Source organism: Paralichthys olivaceus, chromosome 9, assembly GCF_024713975.1.
Source record: "Paralichthys olivaceus isolate ysfri-2021 chromosome 9, ASM2471397v2, whole genome shotgun sequence".
NCBI lineage: Eukaryota > Metazoa > Chordata > Actinopteri > Pleuronectiformes > Paralichthyidae > Paralichthys > Paralichthys olivaceus.
Window position 1 is genome coordinate 1,310,886 of NC_091101.1, and position 19,582 is coordinate 1,330,467.

The following is a 19,582-nucleotide window of genomic DNA, read 5'->3' on the forward strand; positions in this document are numbered from 1 at the left end:
TAATACATATAAATATACAGTGTGCACAGTATGTTGGTATGTACAGATATTTTACAGGTGATGTTACTGATATTTGAGTCCGATTTTAGCTGTTCAACACAGAGACAGCCTGAGGGAAAAAACTGTTCTTATGTCTGGATGTTTTGGCATACAGTGTTCTGTAGCACCTTCCAGAGATGATACCTGCCCATTTCCTGACTCTGGACAGGTACAGGTCCTGGATGGAGGGCAGGCTGACACCAATAATTTTTCTCTGCAGACCTTATTGTCCGTTGCAGTCTGTTATTTTCTTGTTTGGTGGCCGATTCAAACCAGTGATTGAAGAGCAGAGAACAGACTGAATGATGGCAGAGAGGATTGTGTCAGCTGCTCCAAGGTTGAGCTTCCTGAGCTGGCGCAGGAAGTACAACCTCTGCTGGGCCTTTTTGATGATGGTGACTGTGTTGGTCTCCCACTTCAGGTCCAGGGAGATTGTGGAGCCCAGAAACTTGAAGGTTTTAACAGCAGTCACAGTGTTGTTGGTGATGGTGATGGGTGTCAGATTGGGGGGGCTTCTCCTAAAGTCCACTGTGATCTCCACAGTTTTGAGCATGTTCAGCTCCAGATTGTTCTGACCACACCAGCAGACCAGCCGTTCAACCTCCTGTCTGTAAGCAGACTCGTCACCGTCCTGGATGAGGCCGATGATCGTTGTGTCGTCTGCAAATTTCAGGAGTTTAACAGTCGGGTCTTTAGAGGTGCAGTCGTTGGTGTAAAGGGAGAAGAGCAGTGGGGAGAGCACACACCCCTGGGGGGTGCCAGTGCTGATAGTCCAGGGGCTGGATGTGATGCTCCCCAACCTCACCTGCTGCTTCCTGTCAGTCAGGAAGTTTTGTAATCCACTGACAGGTGGAGGAGGGCACAGTGAACTGGGTGAGCTTGGTGTGGAGGAGGTCTTGAACGATGGTGTTGAACGCCGAACTGAAGTCCACAAACAGGATCCTGGTGTGCGTCCCTGCAGAGTCTAGGTGTTGCAGGATCTAGTGCAGTCCCATGTTGACAGCATCATCCGCTGACCTGTTTGCCCAGTAGGCAAACTGCAGGGGGTCCAGCAGGGGGTCTGTGATGTCCCTCAGGTGCGACAATACCAGTCTCTCAAATGACTTCATGACTACAGACGTGAGGGCGACAGGCCTGAAGTCATTCAGTCCTGTGATGGTGGGTTTCTTGGGGACCGGGATTATTGTGGAGAGTTTGAAGCATGAGGGGACTTCGCACAGCTCCAGGGATCTGTTGAAGATCTGGGTGAAGATGGGGGCCAGCTGGTCAGCACAGACCTTCAGACAGGAGGCTGACACACAGTCTGGGTCGGGTGCCTTCCTGATCTTCTGTTTGTGGAAAAGCTGACAAACATCCTCTTCACAGATCCTGAGTGCTGGTGGGGGGTCAGAGGGGAGAGGTGGCTGAAGGGGTGTGGATGGGTCTTTTATGACTGAGGGGGGGAGAGGTGTGAATGAGTCGAATCTGCAGTAAAACACATTCAGCTCGTCAGCCAGTTGATTGTTTACTGCAGTGTTGGGGGATGGTCTCCTGTAGTTTGTTATGTTCTGCAAGCCTCTCCACACTGATGCCGGATCATTGGCTGAAAGGCTGTTTTTGATCTTTTCAGCGTAGCTCCTCTTAGCTGCTTTCACCTTGGTTGTCAGTGTGTTTCTGGCCTGGTTGTACAGGACTCTGTCCCCACTTCTGTAGGCCTCCTCCTTGGCCTGACGGAGCTGCCTGAGTTTTGCAGTGAACCAGGGTTTGTTGTTGTTGTATGTGTGGAAGGTCCTGGTGGGAACACACATGTCCTCACAAAAACTGATGTATGATGTCACAGTATCAGTCAGTTTATGCAGGTCTGAGGCTGCAGCCTCAAAAACACTCCAATTCCAATTGTAATTCCACTATTGCATCGTAGGTCCATCTTCTCACCGTCTTGACCACAGACTTAGCAGAAGTCAGCTTCTACCTGTAGGTCGGGATAAGATGAACCATGCAGTAATCAGAGAGTCCCAAGGATTTAGAACAGTGTAACAATGGTCCAGAGCGTTTGTGTCCCTTGTGGGACACTTAATGTGCTGTTTATATTTAGGCAGTTCATGGCTGAGCTTTGATCTGTTAAAGTCCCCCAAAACAATGAGCAGCGAGTCCGGGTGTTTTTTCTCCATGTTGTTTATCTGGTCGGCCAGGTGTTGTAATGTCTCAGTTACACAGGCCTAAGGAGGGATGTAGACTCTGACCAGAATAAATTAGGAAAACTTCCGCGGTGAATAAAACGGTTTACAATTTATGAATAATGTCTCCAGGTGAGGACTGCATGATTTGTTTAGAACCGTGACATCAGTACACCGAGAAAGCACCACACTACCATTGTCACGCAGACGACACCCAGCTGTACATTTCTATGAAGCATGATGAATCTAATCACTTAGTTCAACTTCAGGAATGTCTCAAGAACATCAAGGCCTGGATGACCCAAAACTTCTTACTTCTAAATTCAGACAAAACTGAGGTCGTTGTAATTGGCCCTAAACATCTTAGACAATCACTGTCTGAACAGCTTTCTTCCACCAGCGCAATATTAACAAAATTAGAAACATCCTGTCTCAGAAGGATGCTGAAAAACTAGTCCACGCATTCATTACCTCTAGACTAGATTACTATAATTCTTTATTATCAGGATGCCCCAGGAAATCTGTAAAAAGTCTCCAGTTGAGTCCAAAATGCTGCAGCACGAGTGCTGACAGGAACTAGAAGGGGGGTCATATAACTCCTGTCTTAGCTTCTCTTCATTGGCTTCCTGTAAAATTGAGAATAGATTTCAAGATCCTGCTCCTCACATTTAAAGCCCTTAACAATCAAGCCCCTTCATACACCAAAGACGTGATAACACTGTATTATCCAAATAGATCACTTCGTTCAAAAAACACAGGCTCTCTTGTGGTTCCAAGAGTCTGTAAGATTAGAACAGGAGGTAGAGCATTCAGCTACCAGGCTCCTCTCCTGTGGAACCAGCTCCCACTCTGGGTTCGGGAGGCAGACACCATCTCGGCATTTAAAGTTAAATTTAAAATTTTCCTTTTTGATAAAGCCTATAGTTAATTCTGGATCAGGTGAGTCCTGAACCACAGTTACCTTAGTTATGCTGCTAAAGGTCTAGAATGCGGGGGAACTCCCATCATGCACTGAGCACCTCTCCACTTCTCTCTGTCTCTCTGCCCCCCCCCCCCACATTCATTCATTTATTTATTTTAATACATGTCAATGACTATTTCACTTTGTACTCCCATAGTCTCTCTCTCTCTCTTTCTCTCTCATTTCTCTGACCCCGGAACCTCAGGACAACAACTTTTACCAATATTAATAACAATATCTCAGTAATTAATTATTATAAGAATTGTGCATGTTATCAATAATAATTAATAGTCTTTACACTGTTGTTTACATTTTAACTAGTCAGATCTGATACCTGATGGTGCCCGGCCTTTCTCGCCTCCCTCTCTCCCCTACTTCCCCCTCCCCACTATCACTCTCTCTTCTCTCCCCTCTTTTCCACCCATCTCTCCTCTCTTCTCCCCTTTTTCTTTGCTCACCCCAACCGGTCGAGGCAGGGGACTCCCCACATTTTAGCCTTGTTCTGCTAGAGGTTTCTCCCTGTTAATGAGGGAACTTTTCCTCCACAGTCGCCAAAGTGCTGCTCATTGTGGGAATTGTTGGGTTTCTCTATATATTTAACATGATTTTAAGGTCTTGACCTTCTATGTAAAGTGCCTTAAGATAATGTATATTATGATTTGGCGCTATACAAATAAAATTGAATTGAATTGAACTGTCCACTGCGTATAAATCATGTTATTACTTTGCTGTTGTTACATTTGTATGGGTACTTGTTGTATGACAAGATACTTGATTACTGCAGGATTGCTGTTGCCACCTTAAAGTTATCGTTGCAGATGTCATCTCCACAGCTGCCATTGATTTATGATGTATTCTGTGGTTTATTATTGTGTAATAGTAGTCCCGAAGGGGGGAAGGTTGCATCTGTATGCATTTATCTATCTATTGTGTGCTTAAACTATGTGTCTATGTACAAAGAGCATCAGGAACTGTATGCAGCATGGAACACTGTCTAATTAACAGCAGACACAGGGAGAGATTCCATCGGAAGGAAAATGTAATAAGTTGCTCGGCAGGTTAATAATGTTACAGCTGATTATGTGTCATACTAAGGGAATGACAAAGACCCACAACACAGGTCCATGTAAAGATGTGAAGAGAGTTGATCAAAGATATCAAGCTCCTGTGCTTTGGAGAGAAAAGGAAGAAAAGAGACAGGTCTGTAGTTGTGCTCTCGTGTTCTCGGTCTCTCTCGCCTCTCTCTCCCCCTCCTCCCCACTTTCTCTCTCTTCTCTCCCCTCTTTTCCATCCATCTCCACTCTCCTCCTCATTTTTCTCTGTTCACCGCAACCTGTTTGAGGCAGATAACTGCCCACATTGAACCTAGTTGTGCAAGAGGTTTCTCCCTGTTAAGGAAGGAGTTTTTCCTCTCCACAGTCGCCAAAGTGCTGTTCATTGTGGGAACTGTTGGGTTTCTTTATATTAAATAAGATTTTAAGGTCTTGACCTTCTATGTAAAGTGCCTTGAGATAATGTATATCATGATTTGGTGCTATACAAATAAAACTGAATTGAATTGAAATAACATACCTTAAAACGATTGATCAAGTCGTATCTGGTGAGTAGCTCATAGAGGACAAATTTCAGAGCATGATCTCCACTGGCGTCATTCAACTTAAACACATCAAAGGACCACAAGTCTATGTGCTAGAATGGACACATACAAACACAAACAAGTTTAATTAGCAAATTTTCTGTTTTTGCAATGGTAGTTTTTAAAGGTATCATAGACAACAAATATGTAGTGTTAGTGGTTTATTAGCTTAATGTCAGGGGTAACTTTGTGACATCAGTGGCTTTACTACAAAATGTGGATAGATTTAACTCAAGGTGCTGCGAAGGTTTATGTTGTTTAGTCAAAACAACATTTGAATATACTTTGAAGCAACTATCTACATTATTTACAGTATAAAAAGTAAGGTAATTGTACCTGCTATTTGATTTGCAATTAGATTTAGTGTTACAACAGATGTGGTAGCAGTAATGCAGTGTAATAATTATAAAACATTTATTACATCCCCCACTTAACGTAAACTGTTAAACAACCCTAACACTATCAGTTCAAACTTAATTTAACAGTGGTGAATGGATTTATTACTATTTTTAAAACTTGCATGAGCACGGTATTAAACCTATGTACAAATTCCCCCAAAATGTATGTCAATTGCAAGAAATCTGGAATATTGTTGTATGCCATTTTTATATGAATCTGTTACACAATCAAACAGAAAAACACACCAATACCTTGAGCACAGTGATGACATTTGGGGGATAGCAGAAACCAGTCATGTTGGAGTTTCGTCTGTACATTCTGTACAAGACACATACCAAAGAACAATGTAAAACAAGCCAAGGCACACTGAATGCTTCATGGCTAGTATGGCAAAAATGTCTTTCTTTTTTTTTCATTTTAACATTTTTTTTCAATTTTTTAAATGGCCAATGCTTTGAATCAGAACATTTATTACTAACAGTAAAATAGTTAATGGTAAAATAAGATAAAACAATCAAGCTGAATTTGTAGTTCATTGTAGTGTTTCACAGTATATTGTTATTGGGCCAAAATGATCACAGTAACTTGAGGGAATACCTCAAAAAAGGGTATATCCTTTTAACTGTGAGGTATACCTCATAAAATAGTTAGCAGTCACAAACATAAAGTCTGAATAACTAACCTTGGCAAAACACGAGTCTTATGGACTTCAAATTCAACTCACACTGTAGTATTGAGCACCATGGTGGAAGACTTCCCTTGGTGCTTAAATTGTATTGTTGACACCAGTCAAGTGCAGGTGCAGATTTGCAAATGTGCAAACTATAGCTCTCAAACTATAGTAAGACAATTTAAGTCTTAACTATAAGACTACAACCACTAATAGGCCCCTGACTCTTGGGCTCTTGTATACGCGTCCTCCAGACCCCTCCTACAAGACAAACCATAAATCAGACAAAATCAATTAGAAAATTGCTGTAAGATGTGAAATTAAAAACATTTAATCTAATCAAACTATGTCACAGAAATATCACCATGCTATATTATATGGGCACTTAAAAGATGCATTTCTTTGATAGCGGTTAAAACACCCCTCTGGAATGGCCTTTATGTGGTACACTCCAGGTTTCCCCCTCTACAAATGGAATTGGAATGGACCACTTCCTGTTTGCCAGTGGGACCAGGAAACCCCGCATAAAGATGAAAAACTATAACAGGCAAGACACTTACCCAAAGAATATCAAATAAATGGGTGTGAAATAAAACTGTGTCTTGAGGCTACTATTGGTTGTGGACTGTGTGTATGTACAGTATAGCAAGATTAAATGGTTTACCTATGTTACTGTGAGTGCTACCTTAACACACTACTATGCTGGCTAATGCTACGGCCATGCTAAAGCTAATGATTATACTAATGATACTGAGATGGTGCAACCAATGGTGTTGACCTAGCACATGACGAGTAAACGCAATTGTATTAGCCAGATGGAATACAACAGATTTTGCCACCTTACATATAACAGGCAAGAGCTAAGCCCACACCTACAACTCAGGGACAGAGTAGCTCAGTCCGTAGAGACTTGGATTGGGAACCAGAGGGTGACCAGTTCAAGTCCAGCATGGACCAAAAAGTATGGAAGGTGGACTGGTAGCTGGAGAGGTGCCAGTTCACCTCCTGGGCAATGCTGAGCAGCAAGGCAAGGCAACCCCCCAAATGCTCGCACCACTCCACCATCTCTCTCCTGTGTGTGTGGGATTGTGTTTCAGGGTTAAAAAGAATTTTCCCATGATGGATCAATAAACTCTAATGGATTATAATTAATTTGCATAATGTGACAAATTGGTATGCAATCTTGAGGGACTCTGAGACACATTTATGCATGTATTATAAATTAACAAGATCAGTTGAACATGGCTGAGATCAGCCAAATATATTGACTATAACTTGAGCACTTGTTAATCATTATTAACCTTGACACTTTTCTAGTTTTGATGCAGGACTTTTACTTGCAAGTGTCAAACAGCAGAAAATCATAATTTGATCAGCTTTGCTTTGATTTTCGAATTAATTTGGATTTGCACTGTTTTAGATTGTATAGGTTTTGTGTGAAGTTTTTCCTGCTGTAATGAACAGGCCACTAAACTGATAAATGAGAGTGACCAACACATTACACTTGATTATCGAGGTTCCACCTCCGACTACATCAGTTGGAGGTCACAAAAGTCAATATTGATCCGGTGTGTATGCATGAAAAGACAATGTCGGACTCCGTAATTTTCTCCGGACCCCAGCCTGATATGACCAATGATGACATGTACAGCCGCACGTCATCCAAACACTGGCTGTCGAGGTGGTGTCCACAAAACAAAGTGGATAATTGGTGAAAACCTGGTCTGATTAGGAGAGATTGCATTCATCCAACTTTGGATGGAGTGGCTCTCATATCTAGAAATAAGAAAAACTTTATTAAACAGTCCACACCGTGACAATCCAGAGTAGAGACCAGGAGGCAGAGTTGCAATCTTACATGCAGTCTTGAAGCATGAATCTGGGATTCATCAATATGTTCTTACCTAAATTTGTTCGTACTCTGGAACAAATTTTGAACTTTCTCACACCATGTTTGCACAAATGATGAAGGCCCAAATGAAAATGTAAACATGCACCTGTGGCAAACTGGGTTGAGGTTCATTGCAACAACGCCACCTGGGGTAGTTTCACCCCCAGGAAATTACAGAGGGGAAAGTTTTAAATAGACAAGATCACATAAGTTCAATTATCCACAGGGGCAGAGAGCGGTCCATAAAGAATACATTTTATTGACAACAAATGAAATTAACGCTTAGCAAAACAAAAACGAGCAATACACTAGCTCTCAGGATACCAGGTGGGATACAATAGAATGGCACTCAGGCATGGGGACCAAAAGGGAGGAAGAACAGGGCTTGGGCTTACAACAGTGGCAGGGAAGCAAAAAGGAGAGGGGACCTCAAACTAACCACCATGACACTGCACACCAACTCAAAAAGGGAATCGTGAAGAACGCCACCACCAGGGAGTTGGGCTGCCGCCTGGGGCCCACAGCACCTGTCCAACCCAGAAAGAAAAGTTAAAACCAATGATAAAAAATCAAATAACCACACTCAAAGAAAGAAAAAAACAAGTAATCCACAAATTTACTATAAAACAACAGATATACAAAGAGAATAAATACTACAAAATTAAACAAAACCAAATTAAACAAATTAATACAACAATGGTTAAAAATAATGGTGGCAGAAGTTGCCTGCCCGAGGTTACACCACCAGCCCATTAACATGGGTGGAGAGGTTGTGAATAAAGTGGCCAGCCAGAACCAGAACCAGACCAGGGCAGAGCAACCAGAACCTAACAGATCCCGCAAAGCCAAAACAGCAGAACTACTCCAGGGAGCGGTGATGAGAGACAGGCCACACACTTAACTGCAGCCTTTAAAAACACAGGGCAAATAGTTAATATTTCTTAGCCACATTTAGAAAATATTTAGTCACATTTCTACATACACATTTGTACATACCTTATTCTATGTGCAGCCCTAGGGCCAGCAGAAGGTCGAGAGTGCTGCACCAAACGGCACGAATTTGCTGCGGACATGAACTTAACCCCAGCAGAGCTCCCAGCGGGACACCCGTCCCTCAGTATAACCGGCCAGCTGTCGTGCTATGAGTTGGAAATCAGTGTCACCAATGTGCACATTGCGCTTGCAGGGGATGGAAGAGAAAGTGTGCTGCATTACCTGTATGTACGGGAATGCGCCCCGAGGTATAGCACACCACGCCGCAGCCACCACCGGAAGGATCAGAGAGTGGAAGGAGAGAGAGAGGTGTGGCCGCTCACCTAGTTATAAGCAGGCGACCAACAGCTCCCAGCAATCAGGGTGCCATAACCCTGGCATAGTGCCACACAGTGACAGGGAGGAAGATAACCTCCAGCTGTACACCCTTTTAACTTATGCATATTATATTAAAACTCCATTTATTTAAATAAAAATAGTAGATACACAGCAATAATGTATTAAATAACTATGAAACTGACACCCTTTCATCCTAATCATCTCTATAAAAAGTTTTGAATTCATATGCATTTTCTGGATAAATGGGGCGTTGCTTCTTCTGCAACAATGAAGTTAAAACACTGTGTTGTGACATAATCTGCAGGAAGAGCCTGTGTGTGTGTGCCTGTGTGCTTGTCGCTATCCCTCCTCACACACAACTGATAATCACACGTATTAAAGGTACAGTGTGTAGAATTTTGTGATATCTAGTGTTGGAATTGCATGTTGCAGCTGAATACCCCTCACCTCACTCTCCCCTTCCAAACATGAAAGTGAACCTGTGGTAGCCTTCAGTTGTCTCAAAAAACTCAAAGGGTGTTTAGTTTGTCCAGTCTGGACTAATGTAAAAAACATGGCGGCCTTCTTAGAGAGGACCCCCTCTACTTTTCCTGGAATACGTGGCATTCTGCATCCACCTTCCTTTTCTTGACAGTCGCCATAGTGCACCACTTGTCATCCGTGTCAATCACTCCGGCCCAATGCAATGACACGTACATCAACATGCTGTATTCACTGACCCTGACATTGACTCGGAAAAACACAAGCCGTCTGTTTTTTCAACAATTGGCAGGATGATCATGAACAGGATCTCAATACAACTAAGACGTGGTAAATTCGATTATATTTCGTTCTTGCCATGTCTACGTTTGACGAGATTGTTAAAAATGTGTGTGACTTTTCAGTTGATTCGAAAATAAATTTGTCAAAATGTACCCAATCAGACAGGTCAGAAATTTTGGTCAAAACCAATGGAAGTCAAATCATGTAAAGACAATACAGATGTGATTGATTAACTAAAGCTGGTAACAGCTGGTTACAGAGCAAAGTGTGTGGTGGTGAAGAAAAAGAAAATAAATAACAGATGTGGGTCGTGTGTTTCTGATCCCCCCGCAGAGCCATAAAAAGAGGGCTGTTATGTTTTCCGGGGTGGCCTCAGGCTCCACCTGACACAGAGGGACCCACCTGAGGTTTAAACTATAGAAAATACATTTTTGAAGTAGTGCGAAGAGGCCTAGTTCATTTAAGTCAATATCGGGGATTATCTACTCTGTGTCCTGTGGAGGCTCCGTTGGGATTTCTGATCCCGGAGTCTAGGCACTGATAGTTTTAAGATTGTGCACACAAGGTGAAATACTTTCTGAGTTTTCATCCATTTTTTGACTTCAGACCACCACCATTATATTAACAAGAAAAGTGTAAACACTTTGATGCTGCTGCAGTGTTTTATTGATATCTGTTGATGTATAATGTCTTAAATGTGAATGTGAAAATGGGTAACAAATCGTCTAAAGCAGTGAGTGGAGGTGATTCTATAACTGAACAAATGAATTCATCAAAGTTTATGAAAAAATGTAACTACTTATCTGAAACAAAAAATGCTAGCAATATGGAACAGAAATGTCAACCTGTCATTGATAAGCAACAGGCTGAAGCAGGTGCACACACACCCACATCAGATCCTATATCACATTTTAAAGCAATGTTTTCTCCAGAAAATGCCGGCTGGAATTGTTGGTTGACAGGAGGGATGGGAACATGTTTTCCCTTTTTCTTTGTTGATGTGTGAATGGACTGATGTTGCATGGCCGTATGAGGGGTCGTTTGTAAAAGAGAAGCTGCAGATGGCTGAGATGAATGTTAATCCGAATGTTGGTAAAGCCTCTTGGAATTTGGGATACATGAAGGATGTATGCAAAGGTGGTTAACAGTAGCTCATCAGCGATGTGGAATCAGAGTGAGCAAAGGCAGCAAATGGGCTTCTGATGAATTGAGAGAAATGGTGTGACAAAGTGCTAAAAATGTGACATATGCAGAGGCTTCAGGCAGAGTTACAGACGTGAGCAATTAAGCTTATGAAAATAAAGCAACGACATGCTGATCATTTGGAAGCATGTGCTAAAGCCATGATGTATGGCTGGGCAAAGCGTCAAGCTAAAACTTCCTCTCCCCACACTCTGCTGACCATTCTAAATGCTGTCGGATTGCCAATGTCAGAACAAAAAAAAAATGAGAAAGTGGTTTCAACTTACCCAAAACTGTCAAATACAAATACAACAAATCCCTTTTTAACTGCTAATGTAACTGGTTCAACCAGCTTATCACAGGCAAAGAAGGATGATGATTTTTGGCTACAGGTAGCGGCAGTTCTAGAAGAACAAAGAATATGAACAGCACAGAATGGGGAAAGACAGGAGGCAGAGAATAACGAAAGGCAGTTGAGACAGGCAGAAGAGAATAGGGAGAGAGAGGAGAGAGAAAAAAAATAGTTAGGCAAGAAAAGAAAGAGAGGGCTGACAGGGAAAGAGACAGAAAAGCTGCAGAACTAGAAAAAAGTGCAACAGGTGCAAGAGCACAAGACAGCAGCGAGACTTCTGAGTCAGAATTGTAATGGAAATTTTACATTTGTTTATGTTTAATTGCATGAGCATGTATGTTGAGTACTGACCAAATGGTTGACCAAATTGTTAATCTAAAAGCATAACCTTAAGGTTTACGAATATGGCTTAAGAGACTTGAGTTTTATGGCCTCGATAAACCACATCTTTATGGTATCTCGTTGTATCTCTGATTGGGATCTCACACCTGGGGTCTCATCCACTGAACATGTAAACAAATGGATACGATGTCTCCTCCACTGAGTGAAACTACAAGAGGGTAATAAATACCTTTGCATACTTAGTGGGAGGGGGCTGTGAGATATTGAACACTGATTCTCCTATGTTCTTTGCTCATTTGTGCATGTCATTCAGGTGATGTGTACTGATGAGTCCATCTGCAGATGCTGAATTAAACTTTCAGAAAGAAGTCTTTGACTTTGTGCTTGTTTTACAGAAATTGCCACCACAGAATCAGAGGAACAGAGAACCACACAGGAGAAGGCAGGACTTAACACAACACAGTGCTGAAGCAGAGCATGTAGTGACACCAAAAACAACACAGACCTATCCTGAAACTGCACATTACTCCCGCTGTTGGTATCAGAGACAATGATGGCCAAAAAAAAATGTTGACAAGAAAAGTTATGCATGAATTAAACACTTTGAGAACCCATTTGCCAGAATTGTCAAAATCACTGTCGATTAATGCTCCAAAGATAATGTTAGGTGCCACATCTATCTGCAAACCGTGGTCTCCCTCTGAAATCATGGATATGACAAGGAAATCTCCCAATCCAATTACTTGCCCTGATGAGTATTGGATATGGTTGAAACAAGCATGCACTGTTTACAACTGTCTAATACCTGATGTTCAATAGCTGATCACTTTCACATATAGCACTGAATAATCCTTATGTAAAGATGACTTTTGTTTTCCCTGAAGCAACAGAGGATGGTCAATGGCCTGCAACTGAAACTTTGATTGATTGGTTAAATGGAGAAGCTAAAAACAGCTATAACAAAATGAGCATGATAGCATATTGACTTCTCACAGGTGATTCACTGTGTCCAACATCCAGAAGAGTCTGTGCCCATGAATTAAATGGGAAGAAAATGAACTTTTTGCTGTAGAAACTTTTCTTAAGTAAGCTAAATCTGAGGCCACATGTGACAGCAACATATAAGCTGTCAATCCCTGATTGGAACACCAAAACCTGGAAGGCAACAATAAATAAAATAATGGTGTTATACAAGTATGAGGTTTTCATTTGTGATATTTCCATCTCCAAAACGAAACAAATGTTACGGCATGTAAATGATCAATTTGAACCACGACAAGGGGGTGAAGAGTATAGTAACAGGCCGAGACGAGGAACTTGTAACAAATGTGGCAAAGCTGTCAGAACTATCTACCAATGCCTTGTTTCCAATCATCTCTCTGTCATTTCAGATCTAGTCACTGTCACAAGCCACTAATCACCTCATTCCCTTCACCGGAGTCTCCCCCCACACACACTCAGCTGCTCCCCATTCTGTCATTAGTTCATCTGTGTATTTATACTGGTCAGTTTCATTCACTCTCTGCCAGATTGTCTAGTGTGTTCCTGCCTAGCTATCCCGCGTTAAATTCTTTATACTTGCCTGCCTGTCCCTGACAGGACTACTACCCCATTTGGATTTTGGATTCCCTTCTTGCCTACCCCTTGTTTGCTATACGGACTGATATCCTGGTTTTGAACTGTATTTTCTCTGCTCTGTCAGTGAATAAACCACGTTGCCCGCACTAAGACTGTTTGTTGTCGTGCGCTTGGGTTCAGTTCTGTGTGTCGTCATTACAAAAGCAGGGCATTGGGCTAGAGAGTGTAGGAGCGGTCGTCGTCGTAAAAACAGGCACCCAAACGAGGGTCATCAAACAAGGGACCCCCCACAGACAGCCTATTCTGCTCTTTCACCTCCACCACCTCCACCCCCACTGGATGCTTATGTGCAACCAACATATTACAATAAAGCATAGGGAGGCCCTGGGGAGACAGGATCAGAGCAATCATTTCCCATTCAAGCAGCAACAATTCAACTTTCTACTGATCCATCTAGCGATCCAATGATGCTGGTTCAAATAAATGGTAGTACTGCTGAGATGTGGTAGATAGTGGAGCAACTATCTCCATTGTAAAATTTGCTGAGCATGTAAGTACACCGACATCAAATTTTGTTACCACTGTAGGCGTTTCTGGTGTTCAGATTGCAGAGCCCCTATCACAGAAAACTACAGTCATGGTTGAAGGTTAACATGTGCAGCATTCTTTTCTTATATCTGATAAGAGACAAATCAATCTCATGGGAAGAGATTTACTTTGTAAACTGCATTTACAATTCGTTGTAACCCAGATGGATTGTTTTTAACCCTCCCTTAAAGTAAGGCTGCTCAAGCGTTTCAATTTTTGCAATCTACTACTGACTGTTTGTAATGTTGGACATGCTTTCTAGTTTCAGTGTCAAACATTCAAAAAATTGCTAAAACTTCCCCAGCATGCGCAACATTTATGTCTGCCATGAGGCCTCTCCTGCATTGTCATTGTACAGCGGTATTTAACCCTTCAGAGCAGTATAAACAATTGGCTAAGGTGAATTTGAATAAACAAGAGGGGTTGGAGTGTGAGCACTGTTTGTTTGTTAGTCCACAGGGGTGTGCCATACCAATCCAACTATCTACCTCACAGTATAACTTGTTTAATGCTAAAGACTAATTTCCACACGTCACAGTAGTAGTTGTTCCTGGCTGTGGGCCACAGCAACTTAACAAAATGGTGGCCCTTAAACACAAACAATAACACACTTGGGTGAGGAACTGTATATGGTATCTTTCAGTGAGCACACTCAGTTCCCACCAAGCACTTTTGTTGTACACAAGCCACCCCTTCCCACACAGTATGGGCCGCCATCAGAGCTTTCAGAGATGCCATCCATTTTGTGGGCCACATAAAGTCACACTCAAACATGATGCTAAGCAACCAATGATAAGACAGTACCATTTGCCTCACAAAGCAATTGCAGGTATTGAAGGTGTCATTCAATCTGTATTGGATCAAGGTGTGCTGGTTCAAACCACCAGCCCATGTAACATACCCATCCCAAAAGCAAACTGCCCAGATGAATGGAGGTTTGTGGCTCCACACAGCCCGCCAATCCAATTCCAGTACCTTCAACTAATGATGTTGTGAAAATGCAAAATCACACTGATGACAGGGAGCAAAATCTTTGGTTGCGTAAATGTTGTGCATTTAATGCGGAGTCTGGTCTGTGGCTCCACCCTGATGGTCGACCTGTTTGCCCTCGAGCTGTCCTACATGTGCTGGCCCACGTTGCTCATGGACCAGCACATGTCGGAAGAGGGGTAATAAATGATTTTATTCGCTCGCAATGGTTTGCACCAGGAATTACAAAAGTCTTCCAAACACTTGGATAGTTGTATGATATGCCAACAGACCAGAAAGAAGAAGAACGCAATCAAACATGACCATTCAGAACCGCCGTCAAGGCCTTTTCTAAATTTGCAAATAGACTTTGTACATATGCCAAGTCGTCAAGGCTACAAATAATTGTTAGTCATAACAGATCTCTTCTCGAAATGGGTGGAGGGATTTGCATATGAAAAGAAGATGCAAGAACAATTGTGAAATGTCTGCTAAAAGATCTGATCCCTAGGTATGGAGTGCCTCAGGAAATAGATAGTGACAGAGGTCCAGCTTTTGTTTCAAAAATCACTAAAGGTCTGTCAGCTATCTTAGGATTTAAATGGCAGTTACATGTTCCTTATCACCCACAGATCAAGGTCAAGAGAGGTCAAGTTGAAAGAATGAACTCAACTATTGACCAAAACTGTGATGGCAACGGGTCTAAAATGGCATGATGCACTGCCTTTTGTGCTGTACTCTATTCGAAGTGCACCAAGTGCGACAACAGGACTAAGTCCTAATGAGGTGTGTCATACCACAAGCTTTGAAGGTAGCTGTAAATAAACCTCTGCTTAAAAAGCCTGTTTGATCCAGAGGTTTTAGCTAATTAAAGACCCATATCCATATTAATTTCAAAAATCCTAGAAAAAGCTGTTGCTAACCAGTTGTGTGATTACTTAGATAGTAACGGTTTGCTTGAAAATTTCCAGTCAGGATTTAGAATCCATCACAGCACAGAAACACCACATTGAAAGTCAGTAATGACCTTTTTATGGCATCAAATGATGGACTTGTCTCTGTACACTTCCTGTTGGATCTTAGTGCAGCATTTGACACCATGGATCATAAGATCTTGTTACAGAGACTAGAACAACATTTAGGGCTCAAAGGAACGGCACTAGACTGGTTTAAATCATTTTTATCCTATAGATTTCAATTTGTTAACATCAACAATGATCCCTCCAGGCACATGCAAGTTAGTCATGGAGTTCCACAAGGTTCTGTCCTTGGACCAATGCGCTTCACCTTATACATGCTCCCCTTAGGCAACATCATGAGAAAGCACCACATACACTACCATTGTTACGCAGACGACACCCAGCTGTACATTTCTATGAAGCATGATGAATCTAATCACTTAGTTCAACTTCATGAATGTCTCAAGAACATCAAGGCCTTGATGACCCTTCTTACTTCTAAATTAAGACAAAACTGAGGTCATTGTAATTGGCCCTAAACATCTCAGAGAATCACTGTCTGAAGAAATAGCTACCTTGGATGGTGTCAGTTTGGCCTCCACCTCCACTGTGAGGAACCTTGGAGTTATGTTCGACCAGGACATGTCATTTGACCAACACATAAAACAAGTCTCTAGGACAGCTTTCTTCCACCTGCACAATATTAAGAAAATTAGAAACATCCTGTCTTAGGAGGATGCTGAAAAACTAGGCCACACATTTGTTACCTCTAGATTAGATTACTGTAATTCTTTATGATCAGGATGCCCCAGGAAATCTGTAAAAAATCTCCAGTTGGTTCAAAATGCCGCAGCACAAGTGCTGACAGGAACTAGAAGGAGAGATCATATAACTCCTGTCTTAGCTTCTCTACATTGGCTCCCTGTAAAATTCAGAGTAGAATTCAAGATCCTGCTCCTCACATTTAAAGCCCTTAACAATCAAGCCCCTTCATATATCAAAGACCTGATAACACTGTACTATCCAAACAGATCACTTTGTTCACAAAACACAGGCTCTCTTGTGGTTCCAAGAGTCTGTAAGAGTAGAACAGGAGGTAGAGCATTCAGCTACCAGGCTCCTCTTCCGTTTAACCAACTCCCACTCTGCGTTCGGGCGGCAGACACCATCTCTGCATTTAAAGTTAAAGTTAAAATTTTCCTTTTTGATAAAGCCTAATTAGTTCTGGATCAGGTGAGTCCTGAACCATCACTTAGTTATTTTTTTCACTCTCATTTCAGATATCTCTGACCCTGGAACTTCAGGACAACAACTTTTAGCATTATTAATGATTATTAATTACAATATTTCAGTAATTAATTATTATATGAATTGTGCCTGTTATCAATAATAATTAATAGTCTTTACACTGTTATTGTTTACATTTTAACTAGTCAGATCTGATAGTTATCAAGTGGTCCAGGTCTCTCTCGCTTCTCTCTCTCCCCCTCTTCCACCCTCCTCCCCCCATCCCACTATCACTCTCTCTTCTCTCCCCTCTTTTCCACCCATCTCTCCTCTCCTCCCCTTTTTCTTTGCGCACCCCCATCCACAGTACCCTGCAATTCCAGCTTTTTGGACCAATGTATCCACCAGCTTGTTTTTCAACAGATAGCTTGTAAGCCTATGGGCTATAACACTAAAGAAGATCTTACATTGAGGCGACTGATGGGCCAATATTGGCAGATGTTTGAGGAGTCCCCCTCTTTTGGTATCAGTACTCCTGCAGCTCTGCGCCAAGCTTTGGGTATAATTTGCTTCACCCATGCCACTCTCATTAATTTCCAAAAGAAGTGTAGAACATCTGGAGCCTTCTTATATACCCTATATGGGACACCATCACAACCTTGTGTACCTGCACCCTGATTACATACCAATGGTGATTAAACATCCCTCCACCAAGATGTATGTGAGGAAATGGTCTGAGGAGGCTAGTCTGGTGCTGAAAGACTGTTTTGAGTGCACGGACTGGGTGTTACTCAGCCCCCACAGGGAGGAAATTGATGGAATTATCCAGCGTGTTACAGACTCTATCCATTTTTGCAGTGAGAACACGGTACCAACCAGGAGGGTGCGGTGCTTCTCCAATAACAAGCCCTGGGTGACACCTGCTCTGAAAGCCCTATTCCACGAGAAGAAGCAGGCTTTTAGATCAGGGGATAAGGTCAGACAAGAGCGTCTAGAGGGATCTCAAGTTCAAGATCCGGAAGGCGAAGTGAGAGTACAAGAGGAGGTTGGAGCAATAGCTCCAACACAACAAGGTCAGGGACGTGTGGAAAGGCCTCAAGACCATCTCTGGTCATAGCAAGGAAAGGGGCAGGACCCCTGACCCTGGAGACAGGGAGTGGGCAAACCAGTTGAACCACTTTTTCAACAGGTTTGACTCATCAGCCACGTCCCAGGTAACAAGCCTGCTGGCCCCCACCTCCTACTCCTCGACACCACCAGGAGACACTCCTGCCTCCGTCCCTACTCCCCCTCCTCTGGAGCTGACACCCAGCCCTTCACCCACATCACCTATCATCATCACAACTGACCAGGTGAGGAGACAGCTAAGAAAGACCAATGCGAGGAAGGCTGCCGGTCCTGATGGCATCTGCTCCAGACTGCTCAAGGATTTTGCTGATGAGCTGTGCAACACCATCCAGTACATCTACAACCTGAGCCTCCGTCTAGAGAGAGTGCCCACCCTGTGGAAGACCTCCTGCATGGTTCAAGTGCCCAAGACCGCGAACCCCAGTGAGCCCAACCACTTTAGGCCGGTGGCCCTCACCTCTCACCTGATGAAGACCCTGGAGAGGATCCTCCTGGTTCACCTGTGAACTGTCATGAGCGCTAAGCTGGACACACTGCAGTTCGCGTATCATCGTGACATCGGAGTGGACAATGCTGTGATTCACCTGCTACACAGATTACTCTCCCATCTGGACAGCCCTGGGAGTGCTGTGAGGGTCATGTGTTTTGATTCATCCATCCAGCCATCTCTTCTGAGGGGGAAGTTGGAAGGGGCCGGAGTGGACCATCCCCTGGCTGCATGGACCATCAACTACCTCACTGACAGACCACAGTTTCTGAGGCTTATTGGACTGTGTACCTCTTCCCAAAAAAAAGATCATAGACAGTCTCAATGACTACAGGCCAATAGCATTGACCCCCGTGATGAAGTGCTTCGAGAAGCCACATCATGACTTTTATCCCCCCCTCATTTGACCCACACCAGTTTACCTACAGGGCTAATAGGTCTACAGAGGACGCCGTGACCACTGCTCTCAATGCTTCCACACTCAACCTGCCTCTGGATTAAGGACTTCCTTACAGAGTGCACCCAGAGGGTCAGAGTGGGTCCCCACCTCTCCACAGCCATCAGCCTCAGCACTGGCTCACCACAGGGCTGTGTGCTGAGCCCCCTCCTCTACATCCTCTACACCCATGACTGCACCCCCGCCCAACAAAGCAACACCATCTACAAGTTTGCTCACGACACCACAGTAGTGGGAGGGTGAGTCCACCTAAAGGGATAAGGTGGAGCAACTGACAGCATGGTGTCAGAACAACAACCTGCTCCTGAACACAACTAAGACCAAGGGGCTTGTTGTTGACTTAAGGAAAAAGACACATAAAATCCAGCCAATACACATCAACAGGGTTTGTGTGGAGAGGGTCTCGGACTTCCGATTCCCAGGGGTAAACATCAGTGAAGACCTGACCTGGGGACTGCACACTGTGG

General features: G+C 43.1%; 1 protein-coding gene across 1 annotated transcript in view; it reads right to left on the minus strand.

The window, feature by feature from the left end:
• LOC109637328 (dual specificity calcium/calmodulin-dependent 3',5'-cyclic nucleotide phosphodiesterase 1C-like) overlaps positions 1-16,092 on the minus strand; it is a 105,114-nt gene extending 89,022 nt beyond the window's left edge. The window contains exons 1-2 of the mRNA XM_069531810.1: positions 5,443-16,092; positions 4,729-4,845 (exon numbers count right to left, since the gene is read on the minus strand). Coding sequence (XP_069387911.1) covers positions 4,729-4,845; positions 5,443-5,727 — 402 coding nt within the window. The 5' untranslated portion in view covers positions 5,728-16,092. The remainder of the gene's footprint in view (positions 1-4,728; positions 4,846-5,442) is intronic.
• Positions 16,093-19,582: the final 3,490 nt, after the last annotated feature.